This window comes from Lutra lutra, chromosome 3 (assembly GCF_902655055.1).
Source record: "Lutra lutra chromosome 3, mLutLut1.2, whole genome shotgun sequence".
NCBI lineage: Eukaryota > Metazoa > Chordata > Mammalia > Carnivora > Mustelidae > Lutra > Lutra lutra.
This window is the reverse complement of record NC_062280.1, coordinates 172,353,199-172,374,884: the sequence shown is the minus strand read 5'-3', so window position 1 is coordinate 172,374,884 and position 21,686 is coordinate 172,353,199. Positions and strand designations below refer to the sequence as shown.

The window sequence follows — 21,686 nt, the reverse complement described above, 5'->3', positions numbered from 1 at the left end:
TATAAAAAGTCACTGAAAAGTTTTCCATCTTTCTTTGTGCTGAGTTAATTTTAAGTAGCATTGGAGATACATTTTCTTAAATGTTTAATAGAGTTTATCTGTGAATATATCAGCTTCTACTGATTTAGATCCATGTATCTTTTTTTTTTTTTAAGATTTTATTTATTTATTTGACAGAGAGAGATCACAAGTAGACAGAGAGGCAGGCAGAGAGAGAGAGAGAGAGAGAGAGGGAAGCAGGCTCCCTGCTGAGCAGAGAGCCCGATGCGGGACTTGATCCCAGGACCCTGAGATCATGACCTGAGCCGAAGGCAGCGGCTTAACCCACTGAGCCACCCAGGCGCCCCTAGATCCATGTATCTTTTTAAAACCTTTTTCTTTTCTGTAGAAAAGATTTATTTATTGCTTTTTTAAAAAGATTTAATTTATTTATCAGAAGGGGAGAGGGAGAGTGAGCACAAGCAGGGGGAGCAGCAGGCCCTGGGAGAAGTAGGCTCTGCGCAGAGCAAGGAGCCCAGTGGATGCGGGACTTGGTCTCAGGACCCTGGGATCATGACCTGAGCTGAAGGCAGATACTCAACCAACTGAGACACCCAGGAGTCCCTATATATATATATTTTTTTCTTTTTTGGCTTTATTTTGGTACTTTGGTGTGTGTGGGTTTTTTTACGGTTTTTTTTTTTTTTAATTTATTTATTTGACAGACAGAGATCACAAGTAGACAGAGAGGCAGGCAGAGAGAGAGGAAGGGAAGCAGGCTTCCTGCTGAGCAGAGAGCCTGATGTGGGGCTCGATCCCAGGACTCCGGGATCATGACCTGAGCCGAAGGCAGAGGCATTAACCCACTGAGCCACCCAGGCACCCCTACTTTGGTGGTTTTTCATTGAAATTATCAACTATTTTCATTAAGATGAGCAAATTTAATTTTATCTTCTGGAGTTATTTTCCCCACTTTTCTTTATTTTGTTTATTTTTACAGTTAGCCCCACTTCCACCTTTATAATCACTACCACCTTGCTCAAATAAGCATCCTGTAGAATACATTTAAACATGATGTTTTTGTTAACGTTTTGTAAGTAGTTACAAAGTTCATTTTTAAATGTACATTTTAATAAAATGGTTACAGAACTCTTGAAGTGACTGCCACGGTATTGAAAAGCATTGACCTAGTTGATATTATACTATTAAGTAATAGTAAGACAGTGTGATACTGGACTTGGCCAAAATATTCCAGGGAGCATAAGGACAAAATAATGTCAGAATAACTAAGAATATTCTGAAAAAGATGAAGAGTGATACCAAATTCATTGTGAAATAATTAATATAGTAATGGTATGGATAGACAGATAATAAAATAGTTCAGAAAAAGACCTGAATGTATGAAAGAATTGTAGAGGATTACAAGGAGATATTTTATTTAAATCAGGAAATTTAAATTTACTGAGTAATCTGAAAATAATGTTACGACATTTGGCTATTAGGAAAAAATTATACATCATGCCTTTATTTTTGGTATCAAAATAAAGGTGCATAAAAGTTTTTTCTTTTTTCTGTACATATGACTAGTAAAAAGCTGGGGATTCCTAAAAGTAATTTTAGTGTGGAGGGGGCTTTTTAAAGGACTGGCACAATCTGGAAGCCATAAAGGTAAACACGGATAAATTACAGTACATGAAAATTTAAACTTACTTATTTAAGTTTATGACAAAAAGAACAGCAGCAGCCCCTTTCCCTTTAGTAAAAACATACATTGTAATTGTAAAATCAAGATCCAGTTGAGAAAAGAATATTTTGCCAAACAAATAGGACAAAGTTCCATTCAAGAAATTAGTTTAAATATGGTGTAGGTGTGTGTGTATGTAAGTAGCCATTCAAGAAAAGTGAAATATCTATTGTTATGGCTATGGAAAGGGTCTGTGAAATAATTGAATTAATAATATAAGAATGAGGTGTGAGACCAGTAAAGTATGTTCCCATGTACATATCCTATATATGTATATACATGAACACTCTTCATAAGTGCATAGGACTTTTTTTAGTGGGTTGCAGGACTTTTTTCCAAACTCTTCATAGAATATCTCTTCAGGATAGGACAGTCATGGATTATGATATTTTACATTATGTAACCAGAAATTTTGGAATTTTTAAAAAAATAAAATGGGTAGATTATAGAATTTTTTAAACATTAAAGATTTTATGTTACAAATTACTTAAATTTATATATTTAAAAAGGAAGAACTCAGTTATCTCAAATTTATATAGCCAAAAAGTCAAATATTTCTAATGGCCAATGTTGATAAAATGTTAAATATACCTAGCTTTGAAATCATCCTATAAAATGTTAAAAACTTTAGAGGGTTGTAGACTCACCTTATAAATTTGAAGATATATGTGCTAAATACAGAGAATTACAGTATTAGGTCATCAGAAATGTTAAGAACTTATAGAACTTAAGAACTTAGAGAAAATTTTTGGCCTTTTTTAACTGGATGAAAAGATGAGCTTTATGAGTAGACATTTTGCATGACACTATTGGAATTTCTTATAGTAATATATTTTTATGTAATAGTTTTAGCTTTAAAAAATTACAAGTCGTTTCTAAACTTAAATATCATATATAAATACTTAAAAATTTTTTTAATTTTATGACATTGTGGTGAGGCCATGGACTAAAAACCCTGAGCTGCATTTTGTAATAGGTATGAAATCTCTTAAATTTATAATAGATTTACATGTGCAGATTTAAAATTTATACCTGGAGACTTAAATATCACACAACTCATGGTTAGGTGTTGTTGAACATGTAATTGTTTCTGGATTTCACATTATACTATGAGGTTGTGCTATAAATCTTTCATGACTGAGTTATTCTGGTATGTTGCTAACATTCATTTATATTTGTTCATGTTATTTTAATTTGCACATTTCCTAATCACTTAATTTAGCAGATACTAAGTTTGACTTTTACCTTACATAGTTCTGAAAGCTTTGTAGGAAATACTTTAGTTTCAGTAGAAACATTCAGGGTTTTTTTTCTTCATGGAGATACTTAGGTTTCGTAAGAGTGATACATGTAGAGCATCATATTTAAAGATAATGTGATACCTTATTGATGTAATTTTAAAATAATGTGATACTTTACGCATGCAGAAGTATTCTTATATCTGTTAAAGGTTTCTAGTTTGTAGTTACTATATATGTCATTCATAAATTAACAAGAATTAAAATACAGTAAAGTACGTTTAGCCTGCTGATCCTAATTTGGACTTCAGTTCAGAACCTACAGCCAGGATCTTGAAATGTCTTGAGATTGTTGCCTTTAATAGCCATTATCATTGTATTGTAAACATGTAGACATAGTTATAGTCAGATACTGGCCATTTGTAGAATAGCTCTGCTCAATCATGAGAAAGTGTTCTCATTTTCTTTTTAAAGTTATTTCCAAAAACAAAGCTGATTTTAGAAGTAAATAACCATAAAAAGTAAATTATAAATTATAATAATAAACAGTAAATGGAGAAATAACCACAGAGTTAATGGATAGGTATCTTCTCTTTTGTTTTACTAATTTAAATATTAGATACTATAACATTGTTTAGAAATTATTAATATTCTGCATTCTAATGTTCTTAATTATTTTAGGCTGCAGTTCATGGAGCTCGTTTCAAAGGGCAGGATCTAAAACTGGCATGGAATAAACCAATAACTAATATTTCAGCTGTTGAAACAGAAGAAGTTGAACCTGATGAAGAGGAAGTATGTTTTTTTTTTTTTTAATTTGTGTTGGATCTTAAATGTTCACATTTTTATATGAAATATGATTTTATGGCTGTGATTTTAACATAAAATTTTATTCCTGAGCCATATTCCAGGCAGGGGATGTCAGATAAATGCAGACCAGCTTTAAATTTTCTGGGTTAATGAGAACTATGGATTACTAATCCAAAAAAAGAAAGAAAAAAAGAAAATCATATATATACTCAGTTTTCATTTACTCTTAGGACACAATAATTATTCTTTAGATTTTTATCCACAGGAAATCTTGTAATATTTTAAGTTTTAGAGTATATCTCCTACTTATTTGCTTTATTTAACATTTCAGGTTTCCTTTATTTTAATTCATACCGTTTTAGTTCATTAGAGTGAATGCCTTCTATATGGTAGATACTGTGATAGGCACAAAAATGAATAAGACACGGTCCCTATCATCAAGGAGCTTTAATCGGGAAAGGGGGGTGGTGACAGACACATAAGAAACTAATTATAATGAAAGGCAGAGTGATACACTCAATAAGAGATCTGAACAATACGCTGTGGGAACCCTGGGGAAGGAGTGATTATTTCTGACCAAAAGAGTCTTGAAGATGGTGGTGACAGTAGAGCTGAACCCTAAGTGATAAAAAAAGCTTTCCATAACCAAGAGCTGTGACTGGGAATAGAGTTGAGAGAGGCATTTTAGGTGTGGAAGGGGAATAGGTGTTGAACAGTCCATTTTTCTTGGGTACAGCAATTAGTATGATGGCTGAGAGGTGTGAACATAAAGAACAATGAAGTGGGAGAGCCCTTTGAAATCATAAACATAAACATAACTCTATTTTATTTGATCATGAAATAAGCTATAGGAAAAAGTTGAGGTTAATAAAGGTAAGGTGGGGAAACAATGATTCCATGTTTTACCTTTGTTAGATTTTCTTAATGGCACTTCATTTTGTTTGAAGAGCATTCGAGGCTGTTATACATATCCATAGTCAAATGCAAGAATAAAATGTGTATTTTGAAACTCATATACATGATTTGTCATTTTATATTTTAGATTATACCTTTGTCCTTCCATGAGTTTGAATTGAATGGGGAGAAAAGCAGGAGAGCTCCTGGTATTAGGTATTTTGAAAAGTTTGAAAAGCAGTCTGAGAAGCTTTTATGAAGGGAATGGGGAAAAGCAAAGAATGCTATAAAAGAAATGTTTGTTTCATATAGCAGAAAAAAATATAAATCTATAAATCTTGATAGATGTTTCTACAAGTTATTGGTTGATTTAGTGTCCAGGGTTAGACAGGGTAAGTCAGAGAACATTTATTGATGTTTTCTTTTTTTAAAAAACTAAAGGTATTGAGCACTGTTTTGTAGGTGTAGAAGATGGCATAATTTGATCAAGTGAGGCAGGAGAAATGGCATGTAAAAGGCTTACTTGGATATTTTTTTAGTGCCTGTTCAATATAAACCATAGAATAGATATTGTAGAGAAACCATTGAGTGGATAAAGGTTGCTTTTCTTTGTTCTTGAAAATTGTAGCTATAGAAATACCTTTTGTATTCGCCTCTTTTGAGAGAAATCAGTATTTAAAAGTGTTACCTTTTTTCTTTTCTTTTTTTTTTGGGTAAATTCCTAAATGCATTTTAACCTAAAGTTTCAGGAAGAGTCTTTGGTGGATGACTCATTACTTCAAGATGATGATGAAGAAGAAGAGGACAATGAATCTCGTTCTTGGAGAAGATGATTTGACTGATCATTGATCTGCATATGCTAGAACTCTACCTGTGTTTCATTAGTATTATCTAATGTACTTTTACATATTTGTAAAAACAATTTTTTTGGTAAAATGTGATGAAGATGGATTTCACAAATAGAAGAGAAGAAAACTACCTTCTGATCCTGTATTTTGAAAGATTGATGTTTGCATTTTATTTCAGTAAACAATTGCTAAAGACATCACACTAGAAACATATGCAATGTTTTTATTACATACTTCTACTGAACATTACGGAATTCTTTGGGTTCTTTGTAATTTAATGAATAGGTCTAAAACCTTACGACCAATACTTGTTATAACTTAGAGGATTTTGTTTTACTCCAAATAAGGAATGAATTTGCATTTAAAATCTTAATGAATGTTTTCAAAAATGAATAGATAACATAGTACTCTAACTAAAGTCTCCAAGTTATGTATTCATAATATTACATAGTAGTATGCTTAGGCTTTACTATGTATTAGCCTTTTGTTGGACTTGTGTATGTATTTTACCATATGGGTTTTAATGATAACGGTGTATGACTGCTTTGCATATGAGTCCTTATGCATTCAGATGTTAAAAATAAAGTGGAATGGTCTCTTGAAAAGAAAAGAAAAAAAAAAAAAAAACAATGACAGAAAACCCCCACAAAGACCAAGACAATGTTCCTTGATTTTAAAAAAGAAAAAAGAAAAAAAAAAGGAAAGAAAAGAAAAAAAAAATTAAAATAAATAGACCATTCCAGATGGTGATCTACCCTTCCCCCCAATTATCACAAAAGGAGCTATAATCACTAATTTATTAATAATGGTTACTGGTACCTTTACAATAATGTACAATCCAATGTAAAAAATTTATACCACTTCAGTTTGGTTTGATCCTATAAATTTTCAACAGATGTCTTAAAATTTAAAAGCAGGCTGATTAGTTTGGAACCAGACTTCAAGTAGAGCTAACATTTGGTGAATAAGAAAACATCACATTACATTTTGGATGTATGAAAGAAAACTTGACCATTTGAAGATGTATGAATAAAGAAATGTACTATAGATACTACTTTAGGAAAACACTGTTTGGTAAGTGTTCCAGTCTGATATTTTAAGTGTGCATTTCCTATACTTGTATAAAAATCTTTGACATTTGCAACAGTATTGTGACTTTTAAGTGGATTTCTCTGGCAAATGAACATGATCGTTGAAAGTTGATACAGCAGTTTCAGGAAATAAATGCATTCTTTGTAGAATGAGGGGGTGGGAGATTACATATTTACCTTTCAAAATTTATCATTTCATTTGCAAGTGTTTCTTCCCCTCCTGAGATTATAGTGATTATATTCAGTGTCACATTAAAAAAAAATCAACTTTCTTCCCGTACTGGGCTCCTCACAGTCACAAACTGTAATTCCAACACCATAATCCTCTGTCAGTGGGATAACTAATGGATGCCGTTCCTCTTTTGTTTTTTTCCTCCCACACTTAGGGTTAAAGTTGTATATATGTTCTTGATGGTAATACTATTTCATAGGAATGTTTTGGCTTACATTTGGTACATGTCTTAATATTTAAAGTTTCAAAATCGATTTCTTTTGTCAAAATAGTGACTTTACTCAAAAACTTCTTTACTTAGATCTGTGATATATTTTTATGTAGTCTTTGTATGTTGACTATGTGCTATTCTGATTCATTAGGTAAGTTTGTTTTCTTTTCTTTTTAGTAGTCGTGAAAGGTGCCAAATTGGCAGAGGCTCACGTTTCTTCTCTTTACACCAAACAGGTATTATAAAGAAAGAAAATCTTTCAAAGGCCAGTTAAATCTCCATGCTGATTTTTGGCTTTATAATTTGACTAGTAAATTTTAGCCTGATTTTTAGAAATTATTATAAAATTCCCTTATAATGTAACTGAAATTACCTACTTATTTAAATCCATAAATAGCTTATCAGTTTCCCTAGTCTTAAATTCTCTAGTAACCTAAAATTAAAATGTTTTAAGCCATGTTGCTTTGAATGAATCAGAAAACAAGTGTGTTTCACTTTCGTTCCAAAGAATGAGCAGTAAATATTACATTCATTAGGTTCACATTTACATTTTCATTATCATTAAGATGATTTTAACTATAAATATTAGTACTTAATTGCTACTGGATTTTTGAAATTAATGAATATGCTTATAAATACTATGCATGTACTTTCATGTGTTCTGATTTTAAACTCTAGGTACCTTTGAAGTAGTTGCTAATTCCCATTTTACAGATAAGGAAACTTAGGCTAATAGAGATGGAGTGACTTCCCAAAGTCACAGCTAATGAGTGAAAGGACTAGATTTGAATGCAGGCATTCTGATTTGGGTGCCAACTTTTTTTTTTTTTTTTTTTAACTCTACATTTCTACTCCTTCCTAAATATTGATTGAGCATGAGATTGTGTTTGCAGTAAATATGGTAGTTCTTGCACAAAATTGGTAGACGACTTGGTCATTAGCCAGTTCGTACCTTTACCCTCCCTTCTAATACAGCACTTTGTTCATATCTCTGTTATAGTACTTATGTTGTAATATAATTTATCTGGTTTATATGTCTGTCTTCCCCACTAAATTACAAGCTCCTCTAGGAAGGGGACCATGTCTTATTCATCTTTTTATCTCTAGTGATTATCACAAAGCCTGGCTCATAATGGGCACTCAGATGTTTGTTGGGTGAATTAGTGATGAATGCATATTTAAATCTCCAATAATGGAGTGACAATTACCTCCCTTGTTAATTCTTATCAATTTTCTAAATCTCTCCTGAAGGTCTTCTCAGTTATTGAGACCATTTTGCTAAACAGTTGAACAGTTATGTATTGCAGAAGTGGGTTAAAAATACTGATGGAGGAATATACATATAGTCTTAATGGAATTTCCACAACAGTTAAGACATTAATAATTTTGGAGTATTAAATGTTGTAGTCTGTTTCAGGAGTAAACTAGCCTTTGGTTTCTGTCTGTGTGTAAGAATAGAATGCCAAGAGCCACCAATCTAGTCCATCCCACTAATTGTTTATATCCAAAGATGACCTAGCGTGGAGGTACCAGATAAGAGTTAAGCGATTTAGCTTTTGGTTCCAGCTCTGCAACTGACTCTTTGGCCTTAGACAAGTCTCTCAACTTATCCAGGGGTGTTTCCTTGTCTGTAAAATGAAAGGGCTTGGACTAGATGATCTTAAGGTCCCTTTCATACTGTAGTTTCCTTGGTGTAGTATATTTAATATAAAACACTTTTTAATGTATCTGTGCCAGTTCCCCCTACCTGTTGATGGTATTGTTGTTTCTGTCATCTTATCAATGGAAACAACTTAGATTTGGTTATGATAGTCTGAATAAATGTGTCTCAGTACAGTTTTGTATATAGTGTTCCCAAATGCTTGCTTTTGCTGGCACAAAATTCATTTAACTTCTAAAGTATAGCTCAGCTTCCCTATTCACTAGACTCGGTAGACTTCTGCTTACAACTTTCCTTTTGCTTCTAAACTCGAAGTCTAAAACTCTTTCTGTTAACGATATGCTACCTAAAATTTGAAACATATATTTAACTCTCTAATTCTCCCAACAAGTTCTTTGCTTTAGTACAGATCTGGGCTGAGTTTGAAGTGAAAAAAGGATTCAGAACAGTGTAGGTAGCTGCTACTTAACCCAAAAAAAAAAAAAAAAAAGAGAGAGAGAAATTATATATTACTGGTTAAAAGATTGATTAGGATTACCTCAAGGGATGGTTAAGTTGTCATTTTATATATTTCACTCAATATTTTATGTCTTAAGCAGTGTTGTTTAAATGTTATTGAATAATTGTGAGATTTTAAAAAATTAATTTTAGTATTTAATTGATGCCCAACTATTTAATGAAATCATGTTGCAGGAATGGGAGAGTATTACATAGCTCTTGTTTTATTGTAATACAATCAAGTGTATCAACCAATAGTTTACCATAAAGACAAAACTTCAGTGGTTTAGGCTGATTACCTACAGAAAAGTATGGCTGAGCTTAATTGTAGGAAATTTCCTGTGACTAGAACTGTTTTATGGGGACTGTATTTCCAATCTTCAACTTGGGACACTAATCATTGGCTCTAAGGGTTACATAAGAAAGCAAAACATTTGCTTGTTTGGTATGTTGAAATATCAGTGGTTATTTTAGAGTGTTATACAAACTTTACCAATCTATATTTTCTTTTTTTCTTCCCCTTACACATAAAGTGAACCAGTTGTAGAAAATTAGTTTTAGTCGTCCTAGAATTTGTAGAAATATTTACAAGCTTTTTTTCTTACCTTACACAAAAATCTTTGAATCTTTTAAAACAAAAATGTCCTGTGTGGAATTCTAGTTATTAGTTCACTTTTTGGTCTTTTCTCTCAGGGCTTTTATTCTTCTAAAACCCTATAAATAAAAACAAAAATTTAGGATTAAGTCATCAGTGAATGATGTTTGTAAGGCAGAGAGAAAATTTTGTTTTCCCAAATCTCAGGAACTACCCTGTTCTTGTTAACTTCTTGAACTGGCTAGTTGCTCTCAGGTATGTATACAGGCTTTTAGAGGAGAGTAGCATTTTTTTTTTGTTGTTATTTTCTCTCTCTCTCTCTCTGATCATTATATACTTATCAGATGACAAGAGATTATCTTCAAATTAGCTACCTAAAAGTTCTGAGAAAAAAAGAAATCTTGGTGAAATGACTGTCATTCTCACTATTTTCTAATGAAAACATCATACTTGGTTAGTAGAAAAATTCTGAGTTTGGTAAATAACTTTCTTGCAGTTTATCAGTAATATGTATTCATTACATAGTGTATCGAAAGCACTTATTTGTTTTACTTTTTTTGGTATCAATTTATTATTGTTCCTGATTCCTCCCTCCCTATTACTTTATTTCATCCATCCACTAACTTCCCATCATCCATTTAGTCTCCCTTTGTATATGAAGCACTGTCTCATTCTGATGTGTCCCTTTTTATTTTTGGTTGTTTAATCATTGTGCTTAGTACAGAATTTTATGTCCTGTAGTGTAATTAAAGAATGAAAGGGTTATCATACAGAGTTTAAGGAAATTAGATACACCTCACAATTACTTTGAAATCATTGGGAAATTTAAGAAAATTGTTCTTTTATTTTTACATACTCTATCTTGGAATTTGTTTGTGATTTCTTAAAGTTACTTTGCCTACCCACACTTCTTTAACAGTTGACTATCTTGTCAGTTACTGCACTTCCTGAGCAGAAGTTATAGATCATGGCTGTGTTGTAGCGCTGTGATCTTTGGCTTAATGTTTTAAGGAGGAAGCATGATGCAGAGAGGTTTTGTTAAAATCTTTAACCCAAAGCTGATTTTTTGTGAAATTTGTCTGCAACTTTGATTTTGATTCCTTTCTCAAATAGATTTTTTCTTAATGTTTAGAAAAGTTGGAGATCAATTTATGGTGTGATTCGGTTTTTAGATTTATTTACAATTTTCAAAGTTTTTTTTAATAGTCTTCTCTTTTTCCAGCAGAGAGAGATCATCATTGCCTGAATTTAGCTTTGTGACTACAACAGCAAGACCTGTTCCTGTCTGGAGACGACTGTTATAATATCATCCTATCATTTTATGTTTGCTCTTTATCAATTTGAATAGATGTTTACATGTACTATAATTCGCATTTTGTCTTTTTGCAGTTCTCTAATTGCTACATCTGAGTCCAGAAGTATGTCTGAGTGTGTGCTTTGTCTGACTTTGCTCTTAAACGTCTTCTCCCCTTACTTTATAGCCATTTAATTTTTAAACACTAAGAAGGAAAAAGACCTCTTGGCTTCCTAATATGAGATAAGTTCAGTCTCAGCCAAGTTGAAAATTGTGTCTAGGAAATCTATAAAGCCATGATATTGTGTTCATTAACATGAACAATTTAGAATGAAGAAAATGATTAAAAAGTTAAGCATCGGTCTGTTTTTAATTTTTCCGGGTTTTAGGATGCATTTCTGGGGTTAGGATAGTCACTTAAATAATTTTGAACAGATGCTAAAATACTTTTTTATACACTGTAATAACTTGCCTATTTCTTCTAAATATACTTAACTGAAATTGTTGCCAAGGCCACTTACCCAAATAATTTTTTTAAAAAGTTTCTTAGCTCTTCAAAGCCAACAAGGAGAATAATTTTCTTTTCAAGTAATACAGGATGATCTGTGGATTATAAATATTGAGAAATATCTATTAAATGTCTAATTTACACAGTTTTTTCATATTTTCCTCACTTGCAATCAAGACATCAAAGACAATCTTAAAAGCAAGAGGAAATTGTGTTGTGTGTCTAACGTTGTTTAAAAGGTGTATGTTCATAATATTTATTTATAAGCAATATGGGTTAGAATTATTTATAAAGAGTGTGATTAAATCTGATCCTAAATATTCACCCCAAATACCTTTTTTTATAATGAGCATCATATAAAGCTTTCAGAAAATTAATTTGAGTATTCCTTCATAGATTCCCATGAGGCATTTGAGAAGTTGGAAAGTTATACTTTATTAGAAAAGCCCAATTATACTTGACTCTTTTCACCCTTGTTTTTTTAGTTTCTTTAAGCCATGCTCATATTTTCATTTTTTTTTTTGCGCAGTTGACTGTTCTGCAAACACTTTTTTCTTGAGTGTGCAGTGCATTTGTCTTCATGAAAAATAAAAAGAATGAACACATCAATCATAATGTAAATTATTTTGATCCACATTAATTGATAATTGCTTTGTTAATACTAGGTTTGTGTTTAAAGGCAAAGTACATATATTTCGGAAGGTCTTCTAATATAATTATGACCTAGTAGCATACAGGACATTTTTAAAATTAGATTTTTGTTTTAGTTCATATTTGCAAACTAGCTTATAGCCACAAGGAGTTCAGAGATACTTTCCCAAGTTAGTTCAGTATTTTTTCTTTTCAAGGAAAGAAGATTCTCTTCCCTGATGGTAGTGACTTACTTGCTAGGTTAGAAACCCAAAGAACATAGACTGAATGAAGAGAGACCATACTTGTTAACAGTTTTGATTGGTTCTTGGATGTGGACCATATACCAGCACCCTCAACATTACTTTGTCATCTTTCTTTTTCTTTCCCTTGCTTTTAAATTAAAAGACAAAATAAAGCAAAGCAAAATTAAACATGCCATTGGGAATCAGAAGTCGAGATGATTTGACTCTCAGCAAGATCATTGTACTTTTTGAAAATTTCTATGAGAGCCAATAGGTCAGTTACATATTTAAATTCCTATGTGTTTATTAATTAAAGATAAGGATTTTCATTATTTTGTTTTCCTTAATAGGATTCTCATGGAGCTATGTGTAGATAACTGTACAGAATCACTTTTGTGTAATTGAATGAAGTGGTTTACCTCTGCATGATTGCATTATGGAAGCCTTTTATATATCTTTATATTTTTCAATATACTTAGATTTTACACTATTAGCAGTTCTAGTCATGCTATATTTGTTTTTTTTAAATAGAGTTTATAAATATTTATGCTCAAAATACAGATCAACTGAATATTTTTGGTCTTGTTTACAAGATAAATAATACTTTAAAGTGATGCAGCCCCTCAAGTGTCTTAGGAAAAAGTTATTGGTGCTAAAAAACCTTTCAATATCATTTTTGGACCTGTTATCTAGACTTCGCTAGGCTTTAATGTATGATCACTTGTGACTTACTCTAATCTAGCAGCATAAAGTGGCCTGTGGTAAGTCAGGTAAAGAGCCCAGCCTGTTAGAATTTAAAAATATGATACAGAATTACAGTACACTTATTTGTGCCCAGCTTCCAAAAAAAGTAAGTAGTTTCTTCAGTTTGTCATTAGCTCTTTTGATAAGAAGAACTTTAATCTGGCTAGAATTAAAAAAAAAAAAAAGATACATTCAGCATGGCTCAGTTATCCCAAATTTCAAGTGGAAAACTTTTCTAGTCCTAAAAATATGTTGTAATCCTGCTCTGCTTCAAATTCCCATCTGTCTTTAACTGAACAGGAGGCGGCAGGGTAATTCTTACATAATAATAGAACATTTGATGAGTTGTAAAGGGATGCATTATTTACATTATACAAGTGTTGCGTTGATGTGTAGATTGTTTTCTACATCTAGAAGACTTCATTCCAGCACCTTAGTGAATGTTCTTAAGATACAGTTTTGAAGTATCAACAAAGCATTCATAGATGTTTACTTTTGATTCTCAGAATCCTGAATCTGTTTTGGATGTGGTATTACTTCAGAACATGTTATCTGGCACAAGATTTCCTTTAATAAATGGCTTAGTTTTACTCAATTTCTGTGGATTGTTGAACCTAAAAACACCAAAGGAGTCTTTTCTGGTCTGGAGACTGGATTGTTCCAGTTTTTAATACCTGTGCCCATAAGTATCCCATTTCACGAATGTGTGTTGGCATGGGGAAAAAATTCCCTGCTCTTTGAGTGGAGCGAAAGTAATTGGTTAAGCTGTAGCAGCTTTTTTTGGGGTTTATTTTTCAAAGTGATAATAAAACTTGAAAAAGGTAAAACTTGAACTAGAAAACTACTCTTGTATGCTTAGAATGTTTATAGTATTACATGTTTATGTGGGGTTGTCAACATTTTTATTATTTATAGTTGAATTATGTTGTTTTGTTTGTTAAATATCCATAATGTTTATTATTTTTATATTTTGAAAAATTTTTAAATAAAATAGTCTTACTAAAAACAGTTGTTAACTTTTTAAAATTGTCCTGCATCTTGCATCAGTTATATTAGCATAGAATAGAAGGAAGAATTTGCAGCCCTCAGGTATTTCACAGTTGGGAATTTTGAAAATACTTATATATGTGTGTATATATATACACACACACTCACACACACACATATACATACACACATATACGTACAAGTGGCTCCACATTGCCTCTTCTCCTCTGTACCCTCCATTCCTGCTTTAAATTGTTCTAAGTCACCTTTGGTACCAATTTGTTATTGGCCTAGTGACTCATTTTCTAACACACATACAGATCCTCCATACCCTCCTTCAAGTCCTTAATTCCTGCCTCTCTACTGCTAGAATTTATCTCTCTATTCTATTCGGGGGCCAGAAAGTTTCTCCTTATCATGAGTAATAAATTTAACTACTGTGTGTCAAAGAAAGACTGACATATATTCTGAAATGAAATTCTGTAAAGTGCTTATGCTGTCAGCCTCCAAAGCCATTGAAAGTTTCTAGAACTTCCCTCTAATTTTCAGTTTTCATCTCAGTGTTTTCCTGATTTGACCTGCTTTTCCAGCATTCAGCATGCTCATTTCATATTCAGTTTCACAGATTGATAAATATTGCAATTTTTTTTTTGTTTTCATTGCAGATATACCTTCTGTCATCTATAATGTGGGTTAAGTAAGCTTGGTAATAACCTGTCTTCCGCTTGTGACACTGCTTCTACAAGAAAATACATTATCATCTCAAAAGTGCACAAGTCTTGATACAAATCTAGTTAAAGCTGCTTATGAAATAGTGGAGGTTTTTGGTTAATGATGTACTGGGTAAAATTATTTTTAATCTTTTTTTTTTTTTAAGATTTTATTTATTTATTTGACAGACAGAGATCACAAGTAGGCAGAGAGGCAGGCAGAGAGAGAGGAAGGGAAGCAGGCTCCCTGCTGAGCAGAGAGCCCGATGCAGGACTCGATCCCAGGACCCTGAGATCATGACCTGAGCCGAAGGCAGCGGCTTAACCCACTGAGCCACCCAGGCGCCCTGGGTAAAATTATTTTTAAAACATACTTCACATATCCAGCCCTGTGGATATTTGTGGATTGAGCACATTATCAACCTTCACTTAACTTGAAAAAAATATTTCTGCATAAAGTATGAATGACTTTGGTCTTTAAAAATTTTTTTTTTAAATCACATGTAATATCTTACTATATAGAAAGCTAGAAGTTAAAAAGCCGGATAGAAAGCCTGTTTTTTATAAATGATCACAGAACATTTAAAAATGGGGTTATATAATGTATACCGTTTAGTGGTCTTTTTTCATTTATTTATTTATCATACCATTTTTTAAAGCCCCTCTAGTTGTAGATGAATCATAATGTATTGAATCCTTATTTTGGGTGTGTAGGGCCTGTCTGTCCTTTTTTTTATTTTAATATACATGATGCTGTACCCTTGAATATCTTTGATTATTCCTGCAAGATATATTCTCAAAACTACTGGGTTAAAGTATACTTGTTTTTAAAACTCACGTTATGTTTTCAGTTTGATCTTTTACAGAGCAGAGATGTATAAACGTGTAGGTACTTCCACAGTTTAGCTTTGGAGAGCAGCATAAATTCAGTTTTTTGCATGTGTTAAAACCAAATTTATATTCATATTTTAACAGGAACCAAATTATGCTTGATAGAGTAGTTCAGCTCTGATGCAGTAGTGACACTATTAGTATTTTCCACAGTATGTTGCTGCTAGGATTTTGTATACCATACCAAAGTCTTTTTATAGTCTCATATCTAGTCTGTATTGAAAAGACAAATAATCTTTACATTTATTAAATAAGATAAAACAAATGGCAGAATCAGGACTGGAATTTCCATTTCTCAATATCACAAGCACTAGAAGAATACACAAAGACCACATAATTTATAGCAATGACAAGCTCCCCATATTTTTTTTTTTAATTTCAACTCCAAACTGCTTTTCTTCAGGAAAACAATTTGTTTTCCCCATGAAATTCATGAACATTTGTTTCTGAAACACAAAGCATGAAATGGACTAAAGGAAATTATATAGAAATGGGAAGACAATGGGTTCCATAGATTTTCCTTCTATGTCCTAAACAAAAAAATAAAAAAAATTGAAAAGATAATCTATTTTCTTGGGAAGAATAAAATCCCTTGCAAACCATGAACATTTTCCTGAGCTATTTCTGTGATGGTGATGTTTTATCTAATATTTATCTAATCCACTACATTGTATGACATTAATTCCAGTATCTGAGGGTTTGCAGTGTTGTGTTTTCTTGCCAGTCTTTGATTCACCTTCTTAAAACCTAGAATGTGTTACTGAAGTATGGAACAATACACTTTGTTTAGTGCTATGAGAATCATGATTCTGATTATATAAAATGAGTATGCAATGTATTGGAGGATTTTGAATTTAGGAAATGGAGTTAACGAAAAGACTAATGACTTCAAGGAGGATAGAGTGCAAGTTAAACGCAAAGTAAGCTTTTAAAATCTCCCACATTTTTGAAACACTTAATGTTAAAATGTTACTTATTCCAAAGATCTCATTTAAATAAAAAATTTCAGGGTTGTTACCATACCATTTTTAGAAGTAATATCTATGACGTAAGACTTAATGATCATCACTTTTTATTAGAAGTTGATGTTAGGAAGAAATACTGAGAGATGTCTGCAATTTTGGAGTTAGAAATGGATAGCAGTCAAATTTGTACTAAGTTTAATGCAGCATTTAGTTTTTGTGTGATAAGTCTAGTAGGTAATATGCCAACTTCACATTTTATTTTTTTATCAAGTTAATATTCAGTTAGCAGAAATTAAAGAATGATAGAAGATCTCTGGCACTTAGCATTTGTCATGTCTGAATGAGGTAAGAATTTAAACATCAAACAGGTAACTCTTAAAAATATTGAGTATTGATTTGATTGTTAGCCACGATAGCCCTCACATATGCCATATTTGTAATAATAAATGGATGAAAACTACATACGTTGAGAACGAAATAGCATCCTAACCAATGATTCTATGGTTAACCTAGAGTAGGTTTTTAAATTTTGTTTTATCAAGATACCCAGTGAAAAAGAGGAGAGAATCCTCAAATTGGGACTACTCACAGAATAGAGCCTTCTAAGGTGCTGGAGATGGGGAGACTAGATTTAGTCCTGCATTTGTGGAAGTTCTAATTGAAAGAAAGCAGCTTACAAGCAAGAATGCATTTGTATTTTAGGTTTTTTCCCAAGCCGATGAGCTTTATTGAGCATCATATATATATATATTGCTCAGTTTATAAAATTTATTAAAAGTACATATCCAGGGCACCTGAGTGGCTCAGTCAGGTAAGTGTCTGACTCTTGATCTTAGCTCAGGTCTTGATTGCAGGGGTGTGAGTTATATAAAATACAAAAATGTGTATTAAAAACATGTACCCAGGAATACATTTATACAGTGTCCCTCCTCTGTTCCTCATGGGGAAACACTCAATATAGGGGTGATTGCAGCCTGAGTTCCAAGGTATCCTTCCAAAAAAAGACCCACCCTTTTTCTCTGCCACAAGAGCACCTCAGCATAACTTATATTAATTACCACATAAAGCATAAGCCACACCATTCAGACCTAATGTTCAACCAAGTTCAATTTCCTAAGATTTTCACTGTGCTACATACTTACGTAACCTATGTGTGACTGCTCTTGCCCAGTTGGACCTGGGAATTTTCCAAAAGATGAACAGTTAGGGCCTTTCTGTGTGCAATTCTAGCTATGGCTTACTACGAATCATAAACATATAAGAATAAATTTTTTTTCTATATACTAGCATCGAACAGGTGGGAGACTGAAATTTAAAGTGCAATGCTAGTTACAACCAAACCGGGAAAAAAAAAAAATGATATACCTAAAAGAAAATCTAACCATGTACAGGACTTGTATGCTAAAAACTACAAAATGCCAATAACCAAGGAAGACATAAATAAATGGAGAGCTGGAGTTCATGGATTGGAAAACCCAACATAATATGTTCATTCTCCAAATTCACACACAGGTTTAATATAATACCAAAATCCCAGTAAGTTTTTTATAGGTAAGATTATCTTAAAGTTTATATGGAAAGGTGAAAGAGAATACAATTTTAAGAGAAATGGAATATATTGTGTCTTCACGGGAGGATAAGCACATCGATCAGTGAAACAGAATAGAGACCTAAAGATGCACAAAAATACGCCCGACTGATTTTTGACAGGGTACAAAAACAATTGAATGTAGGAAATAAAATCTTCAAATGATCCTGGAACACATGACAGCCATTGGCAAAAACGAATACTCCTCTCCCTGACCTAAGAATCACCCCTCATTCAACAATTAACTCAAAATGAATCAAGGATTTAAATATAAAACAATAAAATTTGTAGGAAAAAGAAAAATCTGTGTGATCTAGGACTAAGCAAAAGTTCTTAGACTTGACACTAAAAGTATGGTCCCATACAACATGACAAATGGGACTTCATCAAAATTTAAAACTTGCTGTGTGAAAGAATTTGTTATAATAACATAAGCTACACATGGAAGAAATTTGCAAACCACATGGCGTGTCAGCACTGGTATCTAGAATATATAATTCCTTAAAAGCTCAACAATAAAATGCAAACAATCCAGCTAGTACATGGGCTAAAGACATTTCACCAAAGAGACTATTCAGGTGGCAGATAAACACATGAAAAGGTAGTCGACATCCTCTGCCATTAGGGAAGTGGAAATTAAAACCACTGTAAGATGTTCTTACCTGCTGTCAGAATGGCCAAAGAAAAAGGGACAGAATCAAATGCTGGCAAGGATACACAGAAACCGGATCACTCATTAAGGCACTTGTGTGGCTCAGTAGCTTAAGTGTGCACTCTTGTTTTCAGCTCAAGTTGTGATTCAGGGTCCAGAGATCAAGCTTTACACAGGGCTTAGTTCTGGGCAGCAGCCTGCTTAAAATTCTCTCCTGCTTTTGTCCCCTTACCTCTCTTAAAAAAAAAAAAAGAAACTGGATCACTCATAGATAGCTAGTGGGAATGTTAAATTGTATAGTCAGTCTGGGAAACAGTGTGGCAGTTTCTTAAAATAGCTAAACCAACCATCATATCAACCAAAGTTAAACTCCTGGGCATTTAACTTATTTTCACACAAATACTTATATATAAATGTTCACAATAATAAACCACTGGAAACAATCTAACATGTCTTTGAATATGTGAAAGATTGATTTGATACATTCATTCCATGAAGTACTACTCAGCATTTAAAACAACAACAAACAAAAACCACATTATTGATATGTGCCACACCTTGTATGAATTTCCAGAGACTATGCTGAGTGGAAATTAAAAAAAAAAAAAAAAAAGCCAATCCCAAAAGACTACTTACTGTGTGATTCCATTCATATAATATTCTTGAAGTGACAAAAAGTTGCTAGGTGTTATGGAAGTGGTGGGTGTGAATGTAAAAGGACAACATGAGAGATCTTAAGGTAATGGGAATGTTCTGTGTCTTGACTAGATGGTTGTTAACATTGTACTACAGTTTTTGCAAGATATTACCGTTGGAGGGAACTTGGTAAAGGATACACGAGATCTTTATTTCTTACAACTGCTTATGAATTTAAGTTATCTCAAAAAGCTTAATTTGGGAAAAAAGTAAAGGCACACTAATACCCAGTTCCATCTTAAGGCACAATCTGGAGAAATGCCTTGGAAGGATGCATGCTACTCATAAAGAATGAAACCCTTGAGGTATATAAAAGGAATCGAGTTCACATGCTTGGGAATTTCTGGAAGTACTGCACACTTACTTCTCCCACTGGTTACATACCCAGTGCCAGTAAATTAAGTAGTCCTGCATACATGGTGACTCATTTATTCTTCCCATCAGTACTGCTGCCTGAAAGAGACTTCATGCTGAGAAATGGCAGAGCTCACCTATGAAAAGGTGGGTGAGGATTAAAACAACCGATGCTTACTTATTTTTCCCTGCCCTTTTTACCATAGTTCAGGGGAGGGTGGGTGGTGTGTGTGAAATCATCCAAAAGGGAAAACATAGAACAAAAGCAAAAATATAAATTAAATGCTCTAAAGGAAAAAAAAAAAAGTTTTATGGAAGTATAAAGCAAATGAACCTGACCTATGATGTCAGGAAAGTCTTCCCACGAAAAGTGATCTTTTAGTTGAGGTCTGAAAGCTGAGCAGGATCTTACTAGAGGGAGAGCATATTCTTGAGGAATAAACCATTTTGTGCGAAAATACCATAAAAGGACCAAATATGGTATATTTGAGGGCAGAAGGAAGCCCAGTGTGACTGCAATGCAGTGATAAAAATTTGAGAATGATTTAGTGCAGAAATACTAATCTATGGGTGAGAATGAGATTCCTAGAGATCGCATATAGATTGAGGAAGTCTACATTTAATCCAGATAATGTAGGCAGATTCTGTAAAGGAGAATTAGAAAGGACAGCCAAAGGAGTAGGAACAAAACCAGGAATGGTAGTTACGAATAGCCCCCCAACCCCGTGCCCTCTGCCAAAAAAATGTTTAGGAAGGAGGTGGTGATAAAGTGTCAAATGTTAAAAGGCAAAGTAAGATGAAATGTGAAAAATGTCCATTGGATTTGGGGATAACGAAGTCATTGACTCTGGAATATGCTTTTGTCTTTTTGTTGTTTTGTTTTGCTTAGTTTTTAATGATGGATATGGGAGACAAAATGGATAGGCTAAAGAGCAAAAGGAAGGTGAGGATGTAAAAACAGAGTACAGGCAGGTTCTTTGAGATTTTTAAGGGTAGGAGTGAGAGATCAGTAGTTTGCAAGGCAAGTAGGATAAAGGGAGGCCAGAAAATCATGTTTAATCTTCACAGAAAAGTCCTAATAAGAAGGTAAAAAGATTTAAATGATAGTTTAAGGTGCCAAAACACAGGGAATGAGAAAAAATCCAAAACACATTTAGGACTGCCTTTAGAAGGTAATAGAGAGGGGCACCTGGGTGGCTCAGTGGGTTGAGCCTCTGCCTTCAGCTCAGGTCATGATCTCTGGATCCTAGGATCGAGCCCCGCATCGGGCTCTTTGCTCGGCGGAGAGCCTGCTTCCCTCTCTCTCTCTGCCTGCCTCTCTGCCTACTTGTGATCTCTGTCTGTCAAATAAATAAATAAAAATCTTAAAAAAAAAAAAGGTAATAGAGAAAAGTAAGGAGAGGAGGAAAATGTCATGTTTTTAGAAAGTTTGGTGGTAGAATTCAAAGGGTTCCCATTAGATGACTTCAGTTTTCTTTGCAGGTACTTGGGAATATCATTTGCTTCATGGCCTCCACCCTATAATGGTAAATAACATTCTCACCCCACTTTTATCATTTTTCCCAGTTACCCCTGAGCATTCCCTAAATAGTCTTAACTAGTCCCCTGTCATTCTTCTGTCA

At 33.1% G+C, this 21,686-nt stretch overlaps 1 protein-coding gene across 13 annotated transcripts in view; it reads left to right on the top strand.

Moving 5' to 3' along the window:
• Positions 1 to 13,808, top strand: part of RBM26 (RNA binding motif protein 26) — an 88,368-nt gene extending 74,560 nt beyond the window's left edge. For 11 of the 13 annotated variants that reach the window (XM_047720211.1, XM_047720202.1, XM_047720209.1 and 8 more), the window contains 2 exons: positions 3,643 to 3,756; positions 5,409 to 6,187. In XM_047720211.1, the coding sequence (XP_047576167.1) occupies positions 3,643 to 3,756; positions 5,409 to 5,498 (204 nt within the window). In that variant the 3' untranslated portion in view covers positions 5,499 to 6,187. Of the gene's footprint in view, positions 1 to 3,642; positions 3,757 to 5,408; positions 6,188 to 11,022 lie in introns of those variants that run through there. The other 2 variants (XM_047720208.1, XM_047720207.1) reach the window with 2 other exon arrangements.
• The last annotated feature ends 7,878 nt before the right edge of the window (positions 13,809 to 21,686 follow it).